Source organism: Etheostoma cragini, chromosome 14 (genome assembly GCF_013103735.1).
Source record: "Etheostoma cragini isolate CJK2018 chromosome 14, CSU_Ecrag_1.0, whole genome shotgun sequence".
Lineage (NCBI taxonomy): Eukaryota > Metazoa > Chordata > Actinopteri > Perciformes > Percidae > Etheostoma > Etheostoma cragini.
Genome location: NC_048420.1, coordinates 6,224,262 through 6,246,368, shown reverse-complemented (window position 1 = coordinate 6,246,368; position 22,107 = coordinate 6,224,262). Strand labels below are relative to the sequence as shown.

Here is a 22,107-nt window from a genome sequence, read left to right as displayed (position 1 = left end):
GGGGATAGCCTGGCGCTGGGGAGGCTCGTAGCTCTGGACCTGGGGGATAGCCTGGCGCTGGGGAGGCTCGTAGCTCTGTGGGGCCAAGTCAAGGTCTTTCAGCCGTTTAATAGAAAAGCCACCAAACTGATCTGGGATGGTGTAGGTGTTGGTTGGGGCATATTGCTGACTTTCAGGTGTCTTCATACTGTGTTTGGACATTTCACCTTTGTTTTTGCGAGTTGAGAAACGTTTCAAGGGTTTAGAGCCAGGACGTTGAGACACTCTTTTTGCTACGACACTGGATGAGGTTTTCGTCCTGATAGGACTTCTGTGGGGTGTGAGGTCAGTGTCAAACAGGCTGGAAGACTTGGGAGCAAATGGAGCCGCCTGTGCTTTTGAAGGCCGGGACACCAAGTTGGCTTTGCCCTCCCGAGAAGGATTCTGAAGAGACGCATCACTGCTGGACAGATACTTGATGGCAGCATGGCCACTTCTAGGCTGTATGTAGCCACTTCCAGAAATTCCCTTGCTAGAATCACTGCTAACTAAATGCCCTGCGTTACGGCTGCTGCTCTGGGCTGAGCGTGGAAAAGGAAAAGCCTGTCTGAGTTGATTCTGGGGATAGCTGCTACTAACTCCACTGTCCTGTTGCACCAAGCCAACATCGCTGTGCTGTCTGTGATCTGCAAAAGAAAGAAAGAAGAACAGTACAAACCCACAGCTAGCAAACAAGGGTAGCGCACTAAATGGATTGACACATTGGTTTCCTACTCACCTTGTGTAGCCCACAAACACAGTACATGCTTTGCTTGAACTAAGCAAATCAGCAACAACCTGCCAAAACCACATCAGGGTCAGAAGAAATGGGACAGGTAACAGCAAGTCAACATGCCCCAAGAATAGATGCAACCACTCACCCCAAATGAACTCCACAAGCCATTTCTGTGTGCTAAAGCGTGCAGCCTGGTCACAGCTACAGTACCCAAACTGTCCTAAAGCGACTTGCTCTGCAGGTAACTACAGCACACAGGTAGCATTTATTGCAGCCTGCATCCAATCTCTGCCTAACGAGCTGATTGTCTACAGGTGCGTGATGCTGCTGTGCTTTCAGGCGGACTGAAAAAAAGAGTGCTGTTGATTTGGCTTAATTCATGCCCCCTTTGAGGTAATTGTACTTTACTTGAGTCTTTTCTTTTCATGCTACTTTCTACTTCCACTCCACTCCATTTCAGAAGTGAAGTTTTGTACTTTTTACCCCAAGTCCTCTTACAAATTATGATGTTTGCTTACAAAACACATGTAGCATGTAATTATTTTGGTAGTTTAATCCTCATGTTGTTCTCGAGTCAAATTGAACCGTTTTCCTATATCAATGTTCGTTTTAACAATCCAATTTTAAACACCCAAAATAACGCGATTGATTCCAAACAACTCTCTTTGGGGTAATTTTGAAGGGAAATTTTGGGGTGTTTTATTCAGTTTTATAACGTTTGAAAAAGGAAATTGAAGTGGTTTTGAAATAGTATTGAGTAAAAGTTGACATATTCAAGTCTGGGATCATCCATCAACCTCAATTCCTTTAATTTTAGTCTAAATAATTTCTGATTTTCTGACTCAAACATTAGGTATAATTTGCGATGAATGTGGTTTATTGACCATAAATTCCAAAAATAAATGTAAAACTAAAGTTGATAAGTAAGTGTTACGTAGTGTTAAACGTCAAAAAAGCGAAAAACATTGAATAAAAGGTAGTGGGTGTTGAAAAAAATTGTCATAAAACATAAGAAAAACTTTTGAAGAAAAAGTTGATAAAAAGCGTCAAATCGCAAAATTGTTGATTTTCAATTTTAACGGGAAGACTACACAAGGGTTAATTCATAATAAACAATATAACGGCCTACAAGTCCAGTGGTAACAATTGGGTTTTTAAAATGTGAGGATTTTTCTGCATTGAGTACTTGTACTTTCAAGTACTTTACATTTTCCTGATGATAATTACATAAGTACATGAGTATTTTTACAGAGTGGTATTACTACTTTTGTTTAAGTAAAGTATATGAGTACTTCTTCCACCACTGCAAGGAACTGTAGGCTGTAATCTTTATTTTGCTCTTTTTTATTTTGAACGAGCTTTTCTCCCACACATATAGTAACAGTTAACAGCTTCTGACTGCTTTGTTACACTGAGATTTCTCCTCGCTGCATCAGGCCTAACCTTGAGAAAGATCATGTCGGCCATGATGGCCTTGTTAACATTATTAATGATGGCTCCTGCACCCCCTTGACGCTGAATAGACCCAGGCGGCACACTGCAGTAATGATGCGCTCGACCCTAACTGTGACAAACAACGCAACAAGATCAGCATGCTTCCACCTTCTGGTTGTAGAATATAAATCACATGCCAACACCACAGTCTCCACATCAATGGTGGAATGTAACTCTGTACATTTGCTCCAGGACTGTGCTTAAATACAAATTTGAGGTACTTGTACCTCAAATTTTACTTTTCATGCCACTTTCTAGTTGTAATCCACTACATTTCAAAGAGAAATATTGTCCTTTTTACTCCACTACATTCATCTGACAGCTTTAGTTACTAGTTACTAGTTTAGACATTAGGGTTATTGCACACAAAATGCATAGTTCCTAAAATACAATGTTTAATTATGACTAAAACTACCCAACACACAACTGTTAGAACCATTTCCGGTTCTAAAATGTGATATTTCTGCATTGAGAACTTTTACTTTTAATGCTTTAAGCACATTATCCTGATGATACTTACATACTTTTACTTAGGTAATAATTTCAATGCATGACTTGTACTTGTATCAGAGTATTTTTACAGTGTGGAATTAGTATGTTTTGTGAAGAATCTAAATATTTTGGCCACCACTGCTCCACATCATGCATCCATTTGCATTTGAATTCTGTTTCTCAAATGTAACTGGGAAGAAATGATAAGCAAAATGCCTGACTTCCTTCTCGAGTGTGATATAATCAGCTCCCTGTGTCTGTTTGACTGATCTGTGACCATGTGGGACGCTCCACATGAAAATGACCCCTTGCACTGTCAGTGTAAGTGACACACACACTGAGGACACACTCCCTGGTAGTCTGGCAGGTGTGAATCTTCATCCCAGACTGTGCTTGGTCAATAGTTTTCATTAGTGACACTCCCTTGCAGCTTAAAGGAAGCGTGATGCAAGCGCCTGACAAGTGAATCCGTCACTCTGTCCTACTTTTCCCAAGTACTCTATATGCCTTCGTGGGGTGCACTTTTTAAAGCCAGATTTATTGAAAATGCACAATCTTATTTTTGCGTCTTTTAGGCGCTTGAGTATTCAATATTCACACGGGCATCCTGTATGCGCCACAGCGGCGATAGCAAATTTCCTCCTCTCGGCCCTTGGAAGGAGTGACACCTCGCATGCGATGACCAGATGAGTATGGTGGCTTAGATCAAAAGACACAATTTCCTGTCAGAGGAAATAGCACAGAGGATTTTTCTTTCACGAACAGTTTCCTCCTTTCTGAATTCTTTCCATTGCGCTTATTGACATGCATACGAGCAAGAAGTCAAATCAAGTGAAAGTCCTCCATTGGAATCAGCAAAAAGATTCCTGAGAGATAAATAGCAATAGAGATAGAGAGACTTTATTCATCTCAAAGAAAATGAAGGTGTCCAATAGTGTATACACAACATACATACACAGGAACACAGAGATATGACATAGGGGAGCGCTGGGCACAAAGTAATACTTTTGGGTTTTAGCTAAATATTTCTAAAACCATTCGAGTTTTACTGCTTATTGTTTTACAGGCAACATTCATAGCTCTGCTACAAATGTGCACCCGAAGTTTGTTTTTTAGGTCCTACCACGAGGGGTGGAATGTTACAACGTGTAGGGGGTTAGGGGTAGTTTTAACAAATGGCGGGTTAGTGGTAAAACACAGTTTAAAACTTGTATTTAACACAATTAATTCAAAAGCATGGTGCTATCCAGCTAATAATACTCTATAAAATACGTTCTTACTAAACTCTCCATATTACAGTTTAATTTTTGGGACATGGCAGATGCCATATGAACCCGCTGCACCCCTAACTGAACTTCCTCTCTGCACCTCTGGCTGCTAGACAGAGCACCCTCATAGAAACCCCATGCGTTACTTGGTGCAATGGTATCATAGTGCAAAACACAGGCCTTTAAAAAAATGTACCCGTAATATGTCTGAGTAATGTCATGAACTGGGGACAAACCCTTTTGCAAGATCTTGACTTTGTTTTGCCAGATATCAATTTTTAATTGCGAGATCTTGCAAATCCAACAAAAAAATAAGGCTAACCTAGCTAGCTAGTAGCGCAACATGATTACATCTCCTTGGTTGTCTAAATAAATTCATTGTTTATTTTGATAAGCATGTAAACAATCAGGAACAACGAAAGCACAACAAATAGCATTATTGAATATTTTATACAATAAAATAGTTACACATAGTTAGCTATATATTATGGATGTATTAAGAGAATGAACTAGCTAGCTAGCTATTCTTGTAAGAGACACGAGAAAGAAGCTCACAAACAAGCATGTTGCTACGACAACACAAACTAGCAATGTTCATTATAACACTTCACTTTGGCATGTATTAATTAGTAATGCTTATCAAAATAAACACTGGATGTATTTAGATAACCAAGGAGATGTAATCATGTCTTGCTACTAGCTAGCTAGGTTAGCCTTATTGTTTGTTGGATTTGCGAGATCTTGCAAATAAAACTCGATATCTCGCAAATCAAAGTTGAAATCTCGCAAAACAAAGTCACGATCTCGCAAAAGTGTTTGTCCCCAGTACATCCCCCCCCCCCCCCCCCCCCCCCCCCCCCCCCCCCCCCCCCCCCCCCCCCATGTCACCTCCGGGGCTCCAAACAAAAGAGAGCTATTTATCAAAGTAGGCGATAATATTCTCTCCTTGTGGATGATCTGTCTCGTTAAAATTCTAAATCTGCCTGCATCGTGTCTCACAAGTGCAAATTTTCTGCCTAAATGTTGACCTCCAGAGTGCCGCTCTAACAATAGGCATTCACTGTTGGCTCTGCACAGACCCCTGACATGTGGACTAGAGGAAGACTCGCTCATTTGAGGAGCCTCTCTCCTGTAAAGGTTACACTGTCAGGTTCCATGAGCTTCCTGCATGGTGGGATATATTTGTAGCCACATAAGGGATGTGACTCGCGAGAGTGCTAAGGCAGCATCGTCATCTTATTTATCTGCTATGCAGGGCGTGGGGACATTTTTATGAAGGACACGGTCCGTCACCTGTCATGTACCCTTTGCAAATGCCTCAGCTTTGTGATTGTCTGCTAGAAGCTGTCATAAATTAACTTTTTATTTAGTAGTTTTAAGTCACATTTTTATGATTGTCATTTTTTTAACCATGTATTTTAACCGGATGAAGGATTTTACTCATCAGATGTTTGGATCTTAAGTAATCAGAGAGACAAGCTGAGAAATGTTACTACTTCTTAACAAATGCTCTGAGTCAAGCTGGACTTTTATTGTGAAGGTAGACACGGAAGGAGCAAAGCCAGCATTATGCAGGCGTTTGTTTATTTTCCTCAACCTTTATTGTGCGCTTGTTAACTTTTATTCACAGTTTATTGATATCCAATATCCAATGCTGTCCAAACTGCTCCAAATTCCAAATGCCAAGTTCATTGGGCACCCAGGAACCCGAGTGTAAAGTAGATTCGAAGATCGGTTCTCAAGATATTTGAAAGCCAACGGACACAAACAGAGGGTCCTCGGTTTATAGTTAGATGCTTTGGGGGCTTTTTCATTGTATTTATTAGTACAGCTGAAGATTGACTGTAAAGTGGGGGGAGACAGGATAACGAGCTATTTCACAAAAAACATCTGCCAGCTGTGTCTCGAAACAACACCCCGATAAGTTTGGTGAGCGAGAACCAAACAGTAAATGTCATGCTGAGAAAATTCAAAATAATGAGCTGAAAGATGCTGAAAAGCTCATTAAAGCTGAGGGGAGCATCAGCGTTAATTGTTTGTTAGTTAATCACTATGAGCAACAAGTTTCCCTTTACACATAGTTGTTCATATAAAAATAGTGATTATAGCATCTGTGAGTGTAAAAGAATCTTTAATCAATATGAAAATTGTTTGCTGGAAAGTTCCCCACAGTCTTTTATTAGGGCAGTTCCCAAAGAATGACCTACTGCACCCCATCTATTCAGGAAAAGGAAGCTGTGAGTTTCATATACACTTCAAGGAAAACTATTTTTTTACAATACATAACTAAAACATTTAATTACAGGTTTCCCAGACATGATGGTGAGAGATTCATTCAAGATTTATTCCAGATTTATTATTTTGTGACATGTGGAAAGATATAACAAGCCGTGCTGTTGGACTTGTACTACCCTTTAGGAGTGTGTCCTCTTCTAAATTCAGCAGCATCATCTCCTCAAAGTCCTTACTGTATCAAGATGCTGTGAAATCAGAGAGAGACAGTCAGCAGATGGTGTCTACTCTCCGGAAGAAAATACCCTTTGGCCTTCAAACCATTCCTCTCACCCTGACCAATCAGGTGCCTCAGATCCCTGTTGGGTGCCCTGGGCTCCCTCCCGCTCCGGCATCTGGTCCAGCATTTGAAATAACGAAAGGTAATAATAATGAGCTTAAGTCTCCGCCCTCCAAGAAGGCGAGAGGTCAAACTACCTATGGAGAGTTCACACCCAACACATTCCACCAATAGCTCGAGGATCCATCATCAGAGAGGCTGCACTCTTTGTTCTGCAGTTTACAACTAAATGTTCTCCGGCTAAAGTTTGCATAATATCAGGTATTGTTGTAATTTTGGTCATGATAAGATGAAGAAGAATAGATACTTTATAAATCCACAGGGAACACGCTGTTCCTCTGTCACACTCTGTTGCTATATCACACATTACACTCAGGCCCGAATACATAAAGAGTGTCAGAGTGAGGGGGCCGCCCATTAAAGACACCCCGAGCAGTTGGGGGTTTGGTGCAATGCTCAAGGGGGGCTCAGCAGTGCCCAGGAGGTGAACTGGCACCTCTCCAGAAACTGGTCCACAGTCCGTACTTGGTCCACAAAGGGTTTCCTATTGGTTATGAACACAGTTCTCACCAAAGTAACTGCTGAGGTCAGGAAACATGAATACATCACTACGGCAAAAACAGTGTAGCCAGATTATCAAAACCACTTTATCTGGAGGGAAAACTAAAAGTGAGTACAGTATGGTAAATCAAAGTAGAAGCGTTGCTCATGTTTCTTACTCCTTTTGACTTCTCTTATTTTGTGATGTTGGTGTCCCGATCTCAATGATAGGAGAGATGGCCACAGATACATATATAAGTTGTCATAGCTCGGCACGGCCTGCTGCTGGCGCTCCAACTGCAGGTTGAAGCCGACAGTGAAGTGACCGACCGTGCTTGGGTACAATATACAGCGCGCTAATCAAACCTACTGTACTCGGTTCTGGGACCTTGTCCCTGATGTTAAAGCCCCCTAACTGACTGTCTGCCTGTTTGGTGCTGGGAATGTAGCGTACAGGGAGTTTATTAGAAGCCCTTTGCTCTCTGCTTCCGCAGTGAGACTGGACCAAAACAACAAGCTGAAAGACGTTAAAATGTCTGTATAACTAAGGGGAAGTTGGCTGGTAGTTTGCATTGAAATATTGATTACTGCAGCTTTAATATTCTCATGAAATGTCTTCTACTGTAACTTGACTAACAAGGAGAAAACGATCACAACCAGCAATAAACCAAGTAAATATGAACCATTGGGGTTTACACATTTTGACTTGTGTCTTTTGAAACAAGCACAACAGTGACCGCCCACTTTTTGAACAGCTCTGGTTCTGGAAGTGATTTTTCCCATTTAATTGCTCCATTGACGTTTCCTGAAATGCTTATATGAAGAGTTTGAAGCTACCAGATGAATCGTGACCATAAACATTTGATTTGGCTCAAAAACATTTGGAAAGGGTGGCCAGATGGTTCAGTTGGTAGCGTTGCTGTCCTGTGTGGAGGTTTACTCCTCGACCCGGTGGGCTGGGGTTCCACTAATAATCAAAATAATTATGGGGAAAATGTGTTTCTTCACGGCCATCTGCTGAATTCCAACCCAACGCATTGATGCATTAGGCAGGGGATGAAGTAGTGCAGGAGTTTTGAGTATCTTGTCCTTTAAAACGGGTCAAAGCCATTTATAATCAACCAGCAACACTGGCCTTATTCCTTTTCTCTGAAAGGACCAGAGGAGAGACTCTTAAATGAATCATAGTGGGGGTTATCCTTCTCGTATGCCTAATCAATATGAGGGCTTGATTATGTTTTGTTGCCATCAGAACAATGCATCTTTCTACTTTGCTGTTCTCCCTTGAGGATCTTTGCAAGAACCTAAAGCAGAAAAGGGGTACCTTTTGTATAAATTTCAGCAGCTGGAGGGGCTCGTTCCCAGTGTGAGAAAAGAAGGCCGGATGGGGCACCGGGAAATATGTCTCTCTAATTGAAAACTCCCTAACCTTATTCTCCTATAAACAACCACAGCAACAAAAAAACAAAACTTGTGACAAGCCACATGGATGGAGAGGCCGACTCGTGGCCAGCTGGAGGACAGCGGTGCCCACAACAAGGTTTCAGGACACTCTCTGCTCCGAGGCCCGGAGGAGGGGAAGTCGTGGGAGTCAGGATGGGGGGGGGCATAAAGCCTGCCAGAGGCTGGCAGAGCCGTGCTGTCGCTCCTTTTACTGTTGTAGTCAATTTGGAGATCAATGGAGAAACAGTCGTGAAGACTTCAGAGGGAAGCTGCATTGTTGCGGTTGAGGGTTTTACACGAGACAGAACATTTGTTTCCCATTTTCCGCTGGTCTAAGGGAACCATAGCGGTTCAGCACCAGGAGGTTTTTGTTTAAATTTCAAGAGCATAAAGAATCCCATTGTGACATGTGAACACATTCATGTTGTACAAACTCTCTGGCAACTATACCCAAGCGGTACTGAAATCAGTGAAAAATGAGTCCATCTCCGGATGCATCATAACAGGGGGTAGAGTAAAGCTCCTAAAGCTTAGTTCCATTTAAATGCACGGACAAGTCATTGTTTTGTCATTAGTGAAAAACAATATTGACCTTGTAGTTTAAAAAGGAAACTCATATAGGAATGACATTTCCTCCTATGGAGTCCGTTCTGTATTCGGAGATCGACTTATTTTGACTGGCGAGATGGCAGCGAGCGGATACACCAACATCTACAGTGAGTTGTTAAAACCTTTCTTTTTAGTAAACTCTGTGTACACCAACAACGCAGAGTTCATGTGTAGAGCCACTGGTGAAACTTGGAGCAAAGACTCATGTTGTGTCGAGCCTTCTTTGTGTTTTAAAAATTGTGATTTGGATGCTATCATAGCAGTGAATCCTAGCACTCCCATTCAAAAGGCCATTTGACCAAAAATCAAAAATATGATATATGTTAAAAGGCGTTTCTGTCCTAATTATGTGGTTAAACTAAAGTTTGACTCGGGTACACTCACAAAAACACCCTAGGTTGCATTTTGGCGAGAGTTACGCTTTAAGGCTGTTGGTACGTGCAAAGCTTTGTGGGCTTCTGTAGTCTGGATCAACTGAAATACATTTCCAGGATAAAGCCTGACATCAGGCCTTCTGCTCTCTGTGTGTTGCTGTTCTCGAAATTCCTTTAGGAAACAACAACAGCCTACAAGCTAGCAAGCTACACTCTGAATATAAGTTTTATACCAAAAAATTGGATCGTGCAACAAAGCAGGCCTGTTTGGTTCTCTCCTCTCACACTGGGTCGGTTTAGGACCAATTGGTGGGAAGCATTGACAGAGTACACAACGATACACTGGTAGGAGACAATGAGGTTTAACCATGTGTCCAACTAATTTAAATAGCTTGCATTGCTGTATTTAATGAACTTTGCTTAATATTTTACATGACATTGTTCTTTTGCGGGATCCAAATGTTCCACCAAAAAATAGCAATTCAAATCCTCTATGGATGTGTTTCATTTATCAAACAACTGTTGAACAAGCAGAGCATCAACTTAAATATGATGATTTTACTCATGCGTCTGGCACTGGATAAGCAAGTTAAAGTTTTGACTGGGCAACCTGAATGTTTTGCAATGAAGCTAGCGCTAATGGGTTCTCAGTGTTAACGCTCAGAGGCTGTACCGGTAAAGATCCCTATTTTTATCTTTTGGCATTTGCTTTCCTCACCTAGCTCACTACCTGTAGCTCACTTCCTTTCCACGTGTCACCCCTAATCACCTGATGGAGTCCACCTGGTCACCACTCCCTCTCAGTCACTCTCTTTTCACCTAAGAGGGCAGCTGGTAAGACGAGTTTTATGTTGCACGTTCATGTTGATAGAAGAACCCAACCTATGGAGTTGAAACCTCCTCCTCAACAACCCCTCGGTAGCATGTAATCTCGGGGTTGTACCTTGCAGAGTCCAGCGGTCTGTCTTCGGTCTGTTTAGCTGCGTTACAGCTGGTTTGTTTTCACCAGCAAAACCAAAGAAGGGCTTCTCTCATGGCGTTTTTCCATCACATGGTACCTGCTCAACTTGACCGCAGTGCCCCGTCCTCCTTTTTCCTTCGCAGATTAGTACTGCCTTGTGCCTTTTGGTATTGCCTCAGCTCGCTTGGAACCTCAACGGAGGTGATACTAAAAAAGTACCTGTTGGCATAAACCAGGCCCTTTTTTCATATGGCAAAAACAAAAAAGGCGAGTCAAGGAGGTACCATGCAGTGGAAAAACGCCATTAACAAAACCAGTTTAGTTAGGGTCTCATGTACTTAAGCATAGAGATTTGTATATCATGTAGTAAGAAATGACAGAAAATTAGGGCTGTAATCAACCAAAGAAAGTCTTGGTCGACTGTAATTGTGAAATTTTCGACTAAAAATCGACTGAGGGGTGCGGAAGGGCGTGGATGGGCAGAATAAAATGCAAGATCAAATGATTGTACTGTCCCGCAGTACTTGTCCTTATAGGCTATTTGCAGTATATTAAATCATTTTTGACCTAATTATTTTGCACTAAAATGCCACTCGTCTGTCGGCTCTGACAGCGCTGCATCAGCTCTCTGCGTCCTCGTACGGAGACACGGAGACACGAACAGACTATTAGTTTAAAGCTTTTACTCTTACTCGTGCTGGCCCTGTATATTAACAAGTTCTTAAAACCTCAGCCCTCCACAACAGCAATGGGCCTCATATCCTGAGCAATAAAGTCAACAATTCCTTCCGTGATGTTATTTTTGCGTTTGATGGTAGAGGCTTAACATCCAGCGGGGTCTGGGGTGGGGTCCGGGGGGGTTTGCGGGGTCTGGGGGACGCTACCGTCGTTGTGGGAGGGTGCGCCTGTAGTTATAAAACGATTATTAGACTATGAAATATGCCAATTCTGATTTGTTCAAATAGCCTACTCCAAACAGACAGGGCAACCTATCGCAGACAGGTTAGCTTACTGTACGTTCACACCGCCACCGACTTGAGCGTCTTAAGATACCGGAAGTCATTCATTTTCAATGGAAGCCGGCTTCTCACAGCTGCAAGAAGCGGCAAATCTGTCGGCTATGCGTTTTGGGCGTTTTGAGCGTGTTGAGCGTCAATTTGAAAGTTGAAATTTTTCAACTTTATGGTAATGAGCTATGACGCGGTTCAGCGGCAAGCAGCGGCTGACGCCAGCCGCCAATCGGAATATAGACCTCCGGAAAAACATACGATGTAAACTTTCGTTCCTACCAAAACATTCCATCTGAGGACAAGCTCATAATCGACGTTGCTGGGTTACTTATTGTTTATGATGTAATGTTGTCTGTACATAGGAGCCAGTTAACGTTACCTGCCGGTCACATCGTCTCTAATGGTCCGCTCTCATTGAATCCTGCACGGGTAACTAGCTTAGTCTGGCGGCTACTCGCTCTGCCTGCACGCCGCTACGGCTCAGCGGCTACCGAGCAAGCTAACTGCTAACAGACCCCGCTGTGACCAATTAACAATACAACTTCTGTCAGTATGTAATTTATAAAAAGGTTTCTAGTGTCCGTGTATTGGCCGTAGCGGCGTGTGCTTTTCTCGGTTGGACAGAGAACGCCGCTACGTCAGAGCGGCCAACGCTTCCCTCTACTTTTTGACAAGCGTCCTTGGCGGGGCGGCTAGAGCTTTTTTGAAGCTCAAGTCGGTGGCGGTGTGTACGTACGGTTACCGTTTTTAGGTGATACGCCATGTTTGTAGTCCAGCTGCAATACAAACTGTTACTTGCAAACTTTGCACCCGACTTTTTCCCGTTATCTGTTTTTGTAAAAGGCTGCCACACTGCCGATGTCTTCGACATGGTAGTGGAGGACTGACTGTAAATTAAACACTCACAATTTAATAAATATTCAGCAAACCACTTAACCAAGGCTTTCTAGTTCTTTCTTCAATCTGTCCCCAGTGGGTCGGGCTAATCCAACAGAAGAGAAAACAAGGGGGGTGTTCTGAAGACAGACTGTTACCTGTGAAGCAGGGATGCTCTGAAAACCCCCCCATTAGCAATTGGTGCTTTCCACCCATAAACCGTAACCGTCTATGCTTCCACCTGATGAAATAACAAGGCAGAAAATCGACCAATCAGAATTTTGGTCGAACCTGAACGTATCGACCAATAAATCGACTAGTCGACTGGGAGATCACATCCCTACAGAAAATGCATAGATTTTTTGTGAGATAGGGTAACAGACTCATTTCCTTTGCTCTATGTGGACCAACCATGCTTACTGTTATGTTTAGTCACCTAAACGATGTACAGATATGTAGGCATTCTTATTATCTCACGGATGGGACGAGCAGTAGTGGAATGTAATGTACATTTACTCAATTACTGTACATAAGTACAGATTTGATGTACTTGTACTTTACGTGTACTGCCAGATTCTACTTCTACTCCACTACATTTAGTAGAGAAATATTGGAGCTTTACTTCACTACTTTAACCTGACAGCTTAAGTTACTTAATGTAGTTTATAAAATACAATGTTTTGTCATATATACCCAACAATATAACGGCCTACAAGTCCATCTGAAAGATTACACCGTTAAACACTTAGTTGACAGAACTGTTTAGATCCTTTCCAGTTTCTAAAATACGAGAATTTTTCTGCATCGAGTATTTTAATATTTTAAAGTACATTTCCTTATGATACTTAAGTAACACTTTCAATGCATGACTTTTACTTGTGACAGAGTATTTTTACAGTGGGGTTTTAGTACTTTTACTTTAGTAAAGGATCTAAAAACTTCTTCCACGTAAGTGCTATACTGTAATGAATTCATTACCCACACAGATATTGTAATTATCCAATTACTCAGCTACTTAACATGTGCTGCACTACCTGGAGAACACTAATACATGCTGTCAATGCAAGAAAACAAACAAAAAAACATACATTTTTATATTTTTTAATGATTACAATTTTGCCAAAGTAAAGTAAGGAGCTGCTTTAGCTAAATGTATGACTTTAAATAGTGATGTCAGGAAGAAGAGAGAGTATCTGAATACAGTTTTAACGAATACCAGGATTCAGGTGTGTGTGCACTGTGTGCTCTGTGTATTAGCTCCAGTCTTTAGGAAAGTGATAAATGGGGGTCCAGTTGGCTTTAATGGGTGATAAATGGGGGGTCCAGTTGGCTTTAATGGGCAGTTGGGCCAGCTGTACCAGCTCCTCCTCGCCTGCATCCTCTGGCAAACCCAATTAGTCCCATTGATCAAGTGAGCAGCAGAACAATGGGTACTACCCCGCTGGAACCACTTCTGTGGTTTAGTCTACACCTTCACTGACATGATGGATAGGCATACACGAAGCTCACGTCACAAATTAGCAGCGGTGGAAGAAGTATTCAGATCTTTTACCTTGGTCCAAGTACTGTTACGAGTCAAAGTCCTGCATTGAAAATGTTACTTAAGTAAAAATCTGTAAGTATTGTCAGGAAAATGCACATAAAGTATTCAACAAATATAAAGGACTCAATGCAGAAAAATCCCATTTTAGAAACTGGAAACAATCCAAACAGTTCTGTCAACTAAGTGATCAATGGTCTCATCATTTCAGCTGGACTTGTTGGCCATTTCATTTTTGGGTAGTTTAATTTACAGTAAAACATCACATTTTATAAACTGTTTTGCGTGCAAAAAATGTTAATCTGTAAAGTAACTAGAACAGAATAGAATGCCTTGAATTGTCATTATACAAAAGTGCAGTACCTGTGCAAGGAGATTGAAGCAACCCCTTCACAGTGTTGACATGAAATATAAAAATATAAAATATAAAGTATAAAGTATAAAGTATAGGTAGTGCAGAGAAAAAAAAGGGGGGGGCCTGGTGCACAGTCCTGAGTCCAGGTCAGATGAATGTAGTGGAGTAAAAAGACCAATATTTCCCTCTGAAATGTAGCGGAGTAGAAGTAGAAAGTGACATGAAAAGACCAGACTCAATATAGTCCCTCCCTTTTGTACAGTACTTGGTTACATTCCACCACTGCAACTAAGTTTATTGTTAAAAGACAGAAAGGGAAGATAAGGGATGCTAGACTTTGTTTGAGTCCCATATGCCTGGTTTGCTTTGAAAAGTGGTGAACCAAATGGAAAGCAGACAGTATCAGATGTCTGTGTGTGTGATGGGAAACGTAAATGATGACGTGTGTCACAGTTGAGAGGGAGACAGCTGTATTTGTCATAGCATGCTGGTGGGGTGGGATGGGGGGGGATGTCACTTTGTCTCTGTCGTCATGCTGCTGATTGTTGTGGTCTGTTTTTAACATGTTCAATTCCTCACAGATGTGGTGTTCACTTTTAAGGCATATTCCCTATCATGGCCATTAAAGCTGTGTAATAGCGCCAAGATGTTCCCGGAGACAGGAGCTCTATGAAATGAAAAGCCCGCTGTACTCCAGAGGAACATTCTCAACACTGAGAAAAAAGAAAAAAAACAATTCAATTTGTATTTTTCTTTTTGCAATAGCAGAAACCACATGGTGTACATACATCAACATAAAGCTGTTTTTAAAACCGCTTCCTTGAAAGAAAACCTCAGCGGTATAACAAATGGCTTGTGGGAATGCAAGACATAGCAAGCAAAGTTGAAATAAAGACGTGATCTTTAATCAGATGTGTGCAACAGTCTGAAAGAACACTGTAATTGGAGAATTTTTTGTGTTTTTAACAAGCCTCTCTACACTGGGAGTAATGGAGGACGCCTGGATGTGTTTGTAGGGTGCCTCTGTTTTCATTGCATTCCTGCTGAGACAATCTTGCACAGCCATATAGCAAACGGACCATATATTTTTCAAATAGCCTGACTCATAAAAAGACAGAAAAGGCCCAGGTCCTAATCCACACTTTAATGAGGGAAAGCGGAAGTAATGACATACAGGGAATAATCTTTCTTCTCTGGGTTCCGCCAACCGACACCAGTAACCCGCGGCTGGCCTAATGCCCCGGGGGACACACGCTGTGTATTAGAAAAGGAAAACTCTTGGGATTTTCTCCCACAGGCAATTATTAAGAATGATGCCACTTTAACAATAGCTGGATGAGAGCGCTCAACTTTGTCACCGTGAGTGAATCCTATTATGCGGCGGCATAATGGCTGTCTGTGAAGACAGAGAGAGAGAACGGGTATCACAAGGCATCTCTTCTGCACCGGAAAACAAAGCTTATTTGAGGCGTCTCGCCATCCGAGCCGCCCTTTGTGATCAGCGTACGAGCCTCAATTGTTTTCTCCTCTGCGAGTAAATGCCCGGCTTAATGTGGTTCTGCAGCTCGGACAAATGATACCACCAGTTAAGTTCCTAAATATTCTGAATACATTCATTTATGCGGATTACATGTGCGCCAAATCAGGACACAGACACGACTTTCTAGAGCTTTATTTTGTCATTACACATGCAGAAACATGTCTCCTTGTTATTAACATATCTGGATCGCTAGAAGGAGGTTGGAGAACATCTTGATGAAGATGCTGCTTTGGCTTTGAACAATGTGAGAATTCCCCCCGAAATATCTAGATAGCTAGCAATTTGGCCAATAAACACTGTGAGGAATGGCAACTTGCCATTCCCGCTCGCGGTCTGTGTTTGTCTCACTTTGTTGCATTGGAAGGCCACAGAGAACTTCCTTTTGTCATGAAGCCATTTAGAAAAAACAGGAACAACATGTTACATTTGAGAAAAGAAGATCATGGTTTCATTGGGATTCATGCAGGTTACAACTTTATCCAATTGACACATGCGTGTAAATCTAAAGGTTGAGAAATAAATGTATTGACATTCATGTACACCTCTCGAGTTAGTGTTATTCTAAGGAATGGCTCTTAGAAAACAACTTTCACTTAAAGGACACATTTCTCAGCATTGCATAACCCCAATTGTAGTAGCATAGAAGGTAGGAGAAACACTAAAGGGTTAAGAACATAGTCTTTCTTTTCATAAGGCATACTCCATAACTGGTCAGAGCAAACTGCTGAATGAAACAATGTAGCTGGTGTTTCAGAATCATCTGTATCTTATCACTGGGGAGTGGGGGGGTTTCCCCCTAAACAGAAAAACGTGGAGAGCCAGACTTTTCTTTCAAAGTGCCTCCAGAGCGGCTGTTGTCTTAAAAGGAGGGAGGGGGAGATTGCTTTCAGAGGCCTCAGCCCAGGACTGGTTCTCATCATTTTGACAATAAAACTCAAGCATTAAAACAAAAGAGAGAGAGAGAGAGAGAGAGAGAGAGAGAGAGAGAGAGAGAGAGAGAGAGAGAGAGATTTCCGCTGCTCTGCACTGAATTGTCCGCCCCTTCACATCCAACAGCCAAAAGAGGAGCAGGGTGGTGATTTTAGGAAAGCTTAATTCCTCTGTGGCACCCTGGGGCTGAGGGACGCAGTGACCAAAGGGCTTGAAATGGTTCAAAGATGAAGGAGCGATTGTGCTTTAAATTCCCAGAGGCTTTTTTTTTGTCAGGATTTTATTGCAGGATTTTGTTGCTTTTCTACGTGCCAAATATGAAGACAGGATCTGACAGAGTGATGAATACAAATGAGCCATGTAGAGAGTGAGTTCAGTTTAGATCCGTCCGATTAGGAAACAAGCACCTAGCTGACTTTAGGCACTTGCTGTTGCTTTTGTGTGAACATAGCATTTACAGGAGCAGGCAAGAATATTAGTAATGCCACTCCTGTACAACATTCATGTCCATTGGACTCAAAAACCAATCTGAGAGTGCCTGTATTAAAGGAGCAGTCCATGCTTTAAACAACAAAGCTGAAAGATTAATACTGTTGTATGAATATATTTACAGACAAATCTGTACACTTTTTACATTTTGCTACAAAGGCTATATCTGTGCTACAACGTTTTAATTTTGAAATGGCGTTTTCACACAAGTTTTAGCTCCAGTTGCAGAAATAATCTCCATCCATATTAGCTTGGACCGACAACGAGGTGGAACTATTACTGGAATGTACGTTAACTACCTAACCCATAAGACTGAGTGACATGCGTTGTTGTTTCCAAAGGTCTCTGTTTGTGCCCGTCCAGATTACAAAGCAAACCAAGTCTTTAAAAAGAAACGTGTCAGCAGTTTTTCCAGATGTCTATTTGATGGGCTCCAAAACACCAAAGTGGTTTGCACGCAAGACCTAAACCTTGCAAAAGATATATTTTTATCAAAACGTAGTAGTGTAGATGTAGTCTGATACATGGATTAGAAAAGAGTCCATGTCACGCGTCAACGCTCGTGCAGACCTGTGATAACCTGGGGTCAGAGTCGATCTCAAAGCGGTAGTGGTAGCCCTCCCAAACCTCCCGGCAGGCGTCGCGCAGGTCATTGATGCGCTTCTTGATGCCCTTGCGGTTGAGATAAAGTACAAAGAGGAAGATTAGGCCAACGAAGCCCAGGACTATGCCCAAGAAGACGTAAGAGGTCTGCAAAGCAAGGTCCGCCCCCGCGCCGCTCTGGCGGCATCCCAACGTCAGCGTGCCCACAGCCAGCATGGATGTGTTTCTCATGCTGGCTGGGAAGGCGCACACCAGGCCCTTGGCGTCACTAATGCGTCCCTGTGATCTGTTGAGCCACAGAGCAAATGGTTCGATTCCACACGTGCATGTGAAGGGGTTTTCCCCCAGCAGGAGATTGGCTCTGGGCAGGGAGTCCAGCTCTCGCAGGCCCTCCTCGGACACCATCTTCAGGGCGTTGAGGGTCAGGTCCAGCTCCTGCAGACAATCCAAACCCGAGAAGGTGGAGTTGTTGATGGCCACCAGGGAGTTGTTGGAGAGCTGGAGCCGCTGCAGGCTGCCCAGGTGGGAGAAGATGTGCAAGGGTAAATAGATGAGGCCGTTGTGGGAGAGGTCCAGTCCCTTCAGCATCCCCAGGGAGCTCCAGCGCAGAGACGTGGCCAAGTCCATCACAGACGAGTGGTTGTAGAGAGCTCGGCTCAGGTTGAGGTCCCGCAGAGACTGGTTCTGCACGGTGAAGGCTTCGGGGTGAACCACTGCCAACTGATTGTTGCTCAAATCCAGGGTGCGGAGGCTGCGGAGTCCGGCAAAGGTGTGGGACTCCACCTCGGAAATTCTGGATTTGAGGAGATCCATGAGATATCATTCACACTTTCAAATCACATACAAGAGCAAGAATGTTGGGGGGGGGGAAGTGATGTTTTAAGACATAAATACAGGACTTGCTTATTATGGATCAAAGTAAAAATAAAATGTGATGTGGTTGTCATTATAGTACACTTTAAAAGTCTACAAAGCCCCTCTTTAAAGAAAATGATGAAATCTGCTTAGCTGCTATATTTCTGGAACAATCTGACTGAACTGATGACTAAAAATAGCCTACGTCTTTAGTTAAATGTATCTTAGGGGAATTATGCATTTTGGATTGCCCTTGAAATGTTTGCATTGCATTATAATGCTGACAGACACAGGAGTCACTAGGAGAGTCTTACCTGTTGTTGCTCAGAGACAGGTTCGTCACATTATCCAACCCTTTAAAACACTCCGGACCGATTCGACGGATGTGATTCCCCGTGATGAACAGATTCCGGGTGTATCCGGGGATCCCGGTCGGGACACTCCGAAGGTCTCTCGAGACGCACTTCACGGTGTGAGCCGCCTCGGAGCACTCGCAGCGCGGAGGGCACGACGCGTAAACGGAGCCGAGGAGCGCGCAGAAAACCACGCGCTGCGCCAAATCCAGCATGTTGGGAGAGAAAGAAAAGTGTGCGGCGAGCAAAAGGTACGAAAGAGAAGCACACACGAGAAAATGGATAAAACGATCAGCTCCTCCAAGACATCGTTAGGGTCCGTTGTCCCGGCTGGGAATGCGCTTCAACTTTGCATCTCTGCAGAAAAGTGTGGCCGGGAGGCAGGCTCTGATTTCCATGAGAACAGAACTGGGGGTCGTGCTGATCACAGGGGGTGTTTGATCCTTTGCAGTGGCGAAGCGGGGCGTCGCTTCTTCTCCAACAATGAAATTAAAAGGACCATCGCCTGGCGCGATGATATGCGGGGAGGGGCTTCTGTCCGGATCCACGAGGTCTTGCTCACAGTCTGGAGGAGGAGAAAGTGGCTGCGCTCTCGGCTCTTTCTCTCCATAGTCACAGTTACGCGCGGTGCGGCCAAATATAACCATGTGGCGTCAAAGGCGAGTATCCAATTATGCAGCCCCTCACACCTGAAATTTGCATATGGAAATCTGGACTTTAATTTCTGTATTGCAGGACACAAAAAAACTGTATTTTTTTTAAAATAACAAAATGTGGTATAAAAGTCCAAGAAGGGCAGATTTAAAAACTAGTATGTTGCCAAGAATAATTGTCTTATTTTTTTACTCTGGTGTTGTGTCATAGAGGTTTTTATAAAAAAAAGAAAGAAAGAAAGAAAGAAAGCATAAAGCTGGTAAATGCAATGACTTTGCCAAAACTTGACTACTTACTAATTGGTGGAATGGATGTCCCTGGTCATTGCCACCTACCCAGGTGGTATGGTAAATGTGGGGGAGGGGTGTCTGTGTGTGTGTGTGTGTGTGTGTGTTGGGTGGGGGGTGGGAGACGATGACTAATGAAAGCCTTTGATCCCCATTCTCTTGAATGCCATGATGCTCTGCAGGATAATGGCCACTGAGTGGGACTTGGAGCCACTAGGCTACATAGTAGAGTATCAAAGCTGAGAAGGCTTCCCTTTCCTCAGTGTTTATTCTGAGAGCTTAAATAATGATTATTACTGGAATCACTTCAGAGGGCATTTATAGAAACTTCTGCTTTGCCTTTCATGGCTCAGAACTCCGTGAAATCCTAACATCATCCCTCCCGCTGACAGCCTTGATGGAACCCACAATTGTCAAAATTCAATGATGGAAAATCCAGTTTGTTTTAACAAATAAAAACTCCTGACAAATTTTTACAATAATAGACATCTTTATTGGCAATTATAGCTGTAAGTCATAAACACATTCAGATTTCACACTTGCAGGAGTCTTGAAATCCCTCGTGGGCTATTATGATCTGCAGCATAAAAGATATTTTGGGGGATTAGAGAAACAACAGAGTTTTGAAATTGCAGAGCGGTATGAGTATATATGGATAGGGGCACTAATAATAGCATCCCAACTGTCTTTTGTCAGCGGACTGAATCGCGGGAACCACAGGTCTCCACATTCCTGGACCTGGCTCCTGGATACAACAAGGCACCGCAGCAGGGACATCCAAACCATTCAGATCAGCGCCATTGAATGATGCATTCTTGCACATGCACTCACATAAAGGGTTGGTGTACTATTTATTTTCTAAAGTCCTGAATCTCCTATATATATATATATATATATATATATATGTATATGTATGTGTGTGTGTGTGTCAAAATCTGTAATAATGACAATGTTGTGTTTCAAAGGGGCCATTCATTCTCACTCATTACCTTAATTGCTCAAAATGTAATGAATGAGCTGTTTCACTAAAGAAAACAAGTGACATATTCAAGGACAGTTTGTCTCCTTGTCCAACATTTAGAGCAATTACAGAGAACCAAATGGCTTTTCATGTTTGTTTCTATAAGTAATTTCCACGGGCACATTCTCCAAATTTGGACGGAGACGTAAAGTGTCACTTCCGTTATTATATATCTGCTCATGATGAGCAGACATATAATATATATTAATTTTTTTTTGTACACATGCTACTTTTAGTAACCTCCCTCTGAATACAAGGTCCACCAGGCTGCTTGTTTGCATTCAAAGTCCTACATCTTAATTTCCCTATAATCTAAAATGTAAAGGTCACAGCAGGAAGGTTTACAGTTTTTTTTTTTTACAATCACTTTGCTACTAATTTCAGAACCTTGATGTCATTTTCAAAACTTAAAAAGGTCATCGCTTGTAACACAGGATGTCAAATGTTCAAAACATTGCATTCTGCATTCATATCTTTAAAGACATTTTTTAAAGAAATCTTGCACTTTTGCCCAATCATTGGTTCAAAAACTAATGTAGTGGGAAATACTATTGGAACGTTATTTTAGATCATCCATACACCATCTACCCATAGTTTCACTGTGTCATTGTTCATACAGTCATTTGATATTGTAGTACAAAATAGGTTTCATTATGGTAATAGATGAAAATACATCCCTGTAAAAGCACTGCGGTAGTAGAGAGAATACTACAGACACAGTGAAATCCCTGAACAAAATCTGAAATGTATCAATGAACAACAGTACAGTAAAATCACAACATAGGTGCATTTGAGTCAAAAGCTAAAATACTTAGCTAGGAAATAGAAAAGAAAAGACAGCACTGTGTAACATGAAATGCAGTGTTCCTCAACTTGCTTTTACTGTAAAAAGAAAAATTGGTCACAGGTTCTTATCTGCATCGCAATTAGCCAAACATCTTGGAAAAAACCTTCGGGCATGGTGAAAAATGTGTGACTATATACAGTATATATATATATATATATATATATATATATATATATATATATATATATATATACATACACACAGTATATATATATATATATAAAATCAGTAACAAGTTGG

The 22,107-nt window shown here is 42.1% G+C and overlaps 2 protein-coding genes across 2 annotated transcripts in view; both read right to left on the bottom strand.

The window, feature by feature from the left end:
• Positions 1–1,029, bottom strand: part of LOC117957161 (protein app1-like) — a 1,321-nt gene extending 292 nt beyond the window's left edge. The window contains exons 1-3 of the mRNA XM_034892758.1: positions 900–1,029; positions 758–816; positions 10–665 (exon numbers count right to left, since the gene is read on the bottom strand). Of these exons, the coding sequence (XP_034748649.1) occupies positions 10–665; positions 758–816; positions 900–922 (738 nt within the window). The 5' untranslated portion in view covers positions 923–1,029. The remainder of the gene's footprint in view (positions 1–9; positions 666–757; positions 817–899) is intronic.
• Positions 1,030–16,508: 15,479 nt separating this feature from the next.
• On the bottom strand, positions 16,509–19,334 carry tpbga (trophoblast glycoprotein a). Its single transcript, XM_034892708.1, has 2 exons — positions 19,020–19,334; positions 16,509–18,643 (listed from the first exon to the last, which is right to left on the bottom strand). Exons 1-2 carry the CDS (start codon positions 19,271–19,273, stop codon positions 17,794–17,796), a joined length of 1,104 nt encoding a protein of 367 aa, XP_034748599.1. The 5' UTR covers positions 19,274–19,334; the 3' UTR covers positions 16,509–17,793.
• Positions 19,335–22,107: the final 2,773 nt, after the last annotated feature.

What these genes read in the sequence shown, in the direction of transcription:
- tpbga (XM_034892708.1), bottom strand. Translation starts at nt 19,273, where the DNA reads ATGCTGGATTTGGCGCAGCGCGTGGTTTTCTGCGCGCTCCTCGGCTCC. An exon ending in CTGTCTCTGAGCAACAACAG is followed by an intron (nt 18,644 to 19,019) that starts GTAAGACTCTCC and finishes CCTCAAATCCAG; the next exon opens with AATTTCCGAGGTGGAGTCCC.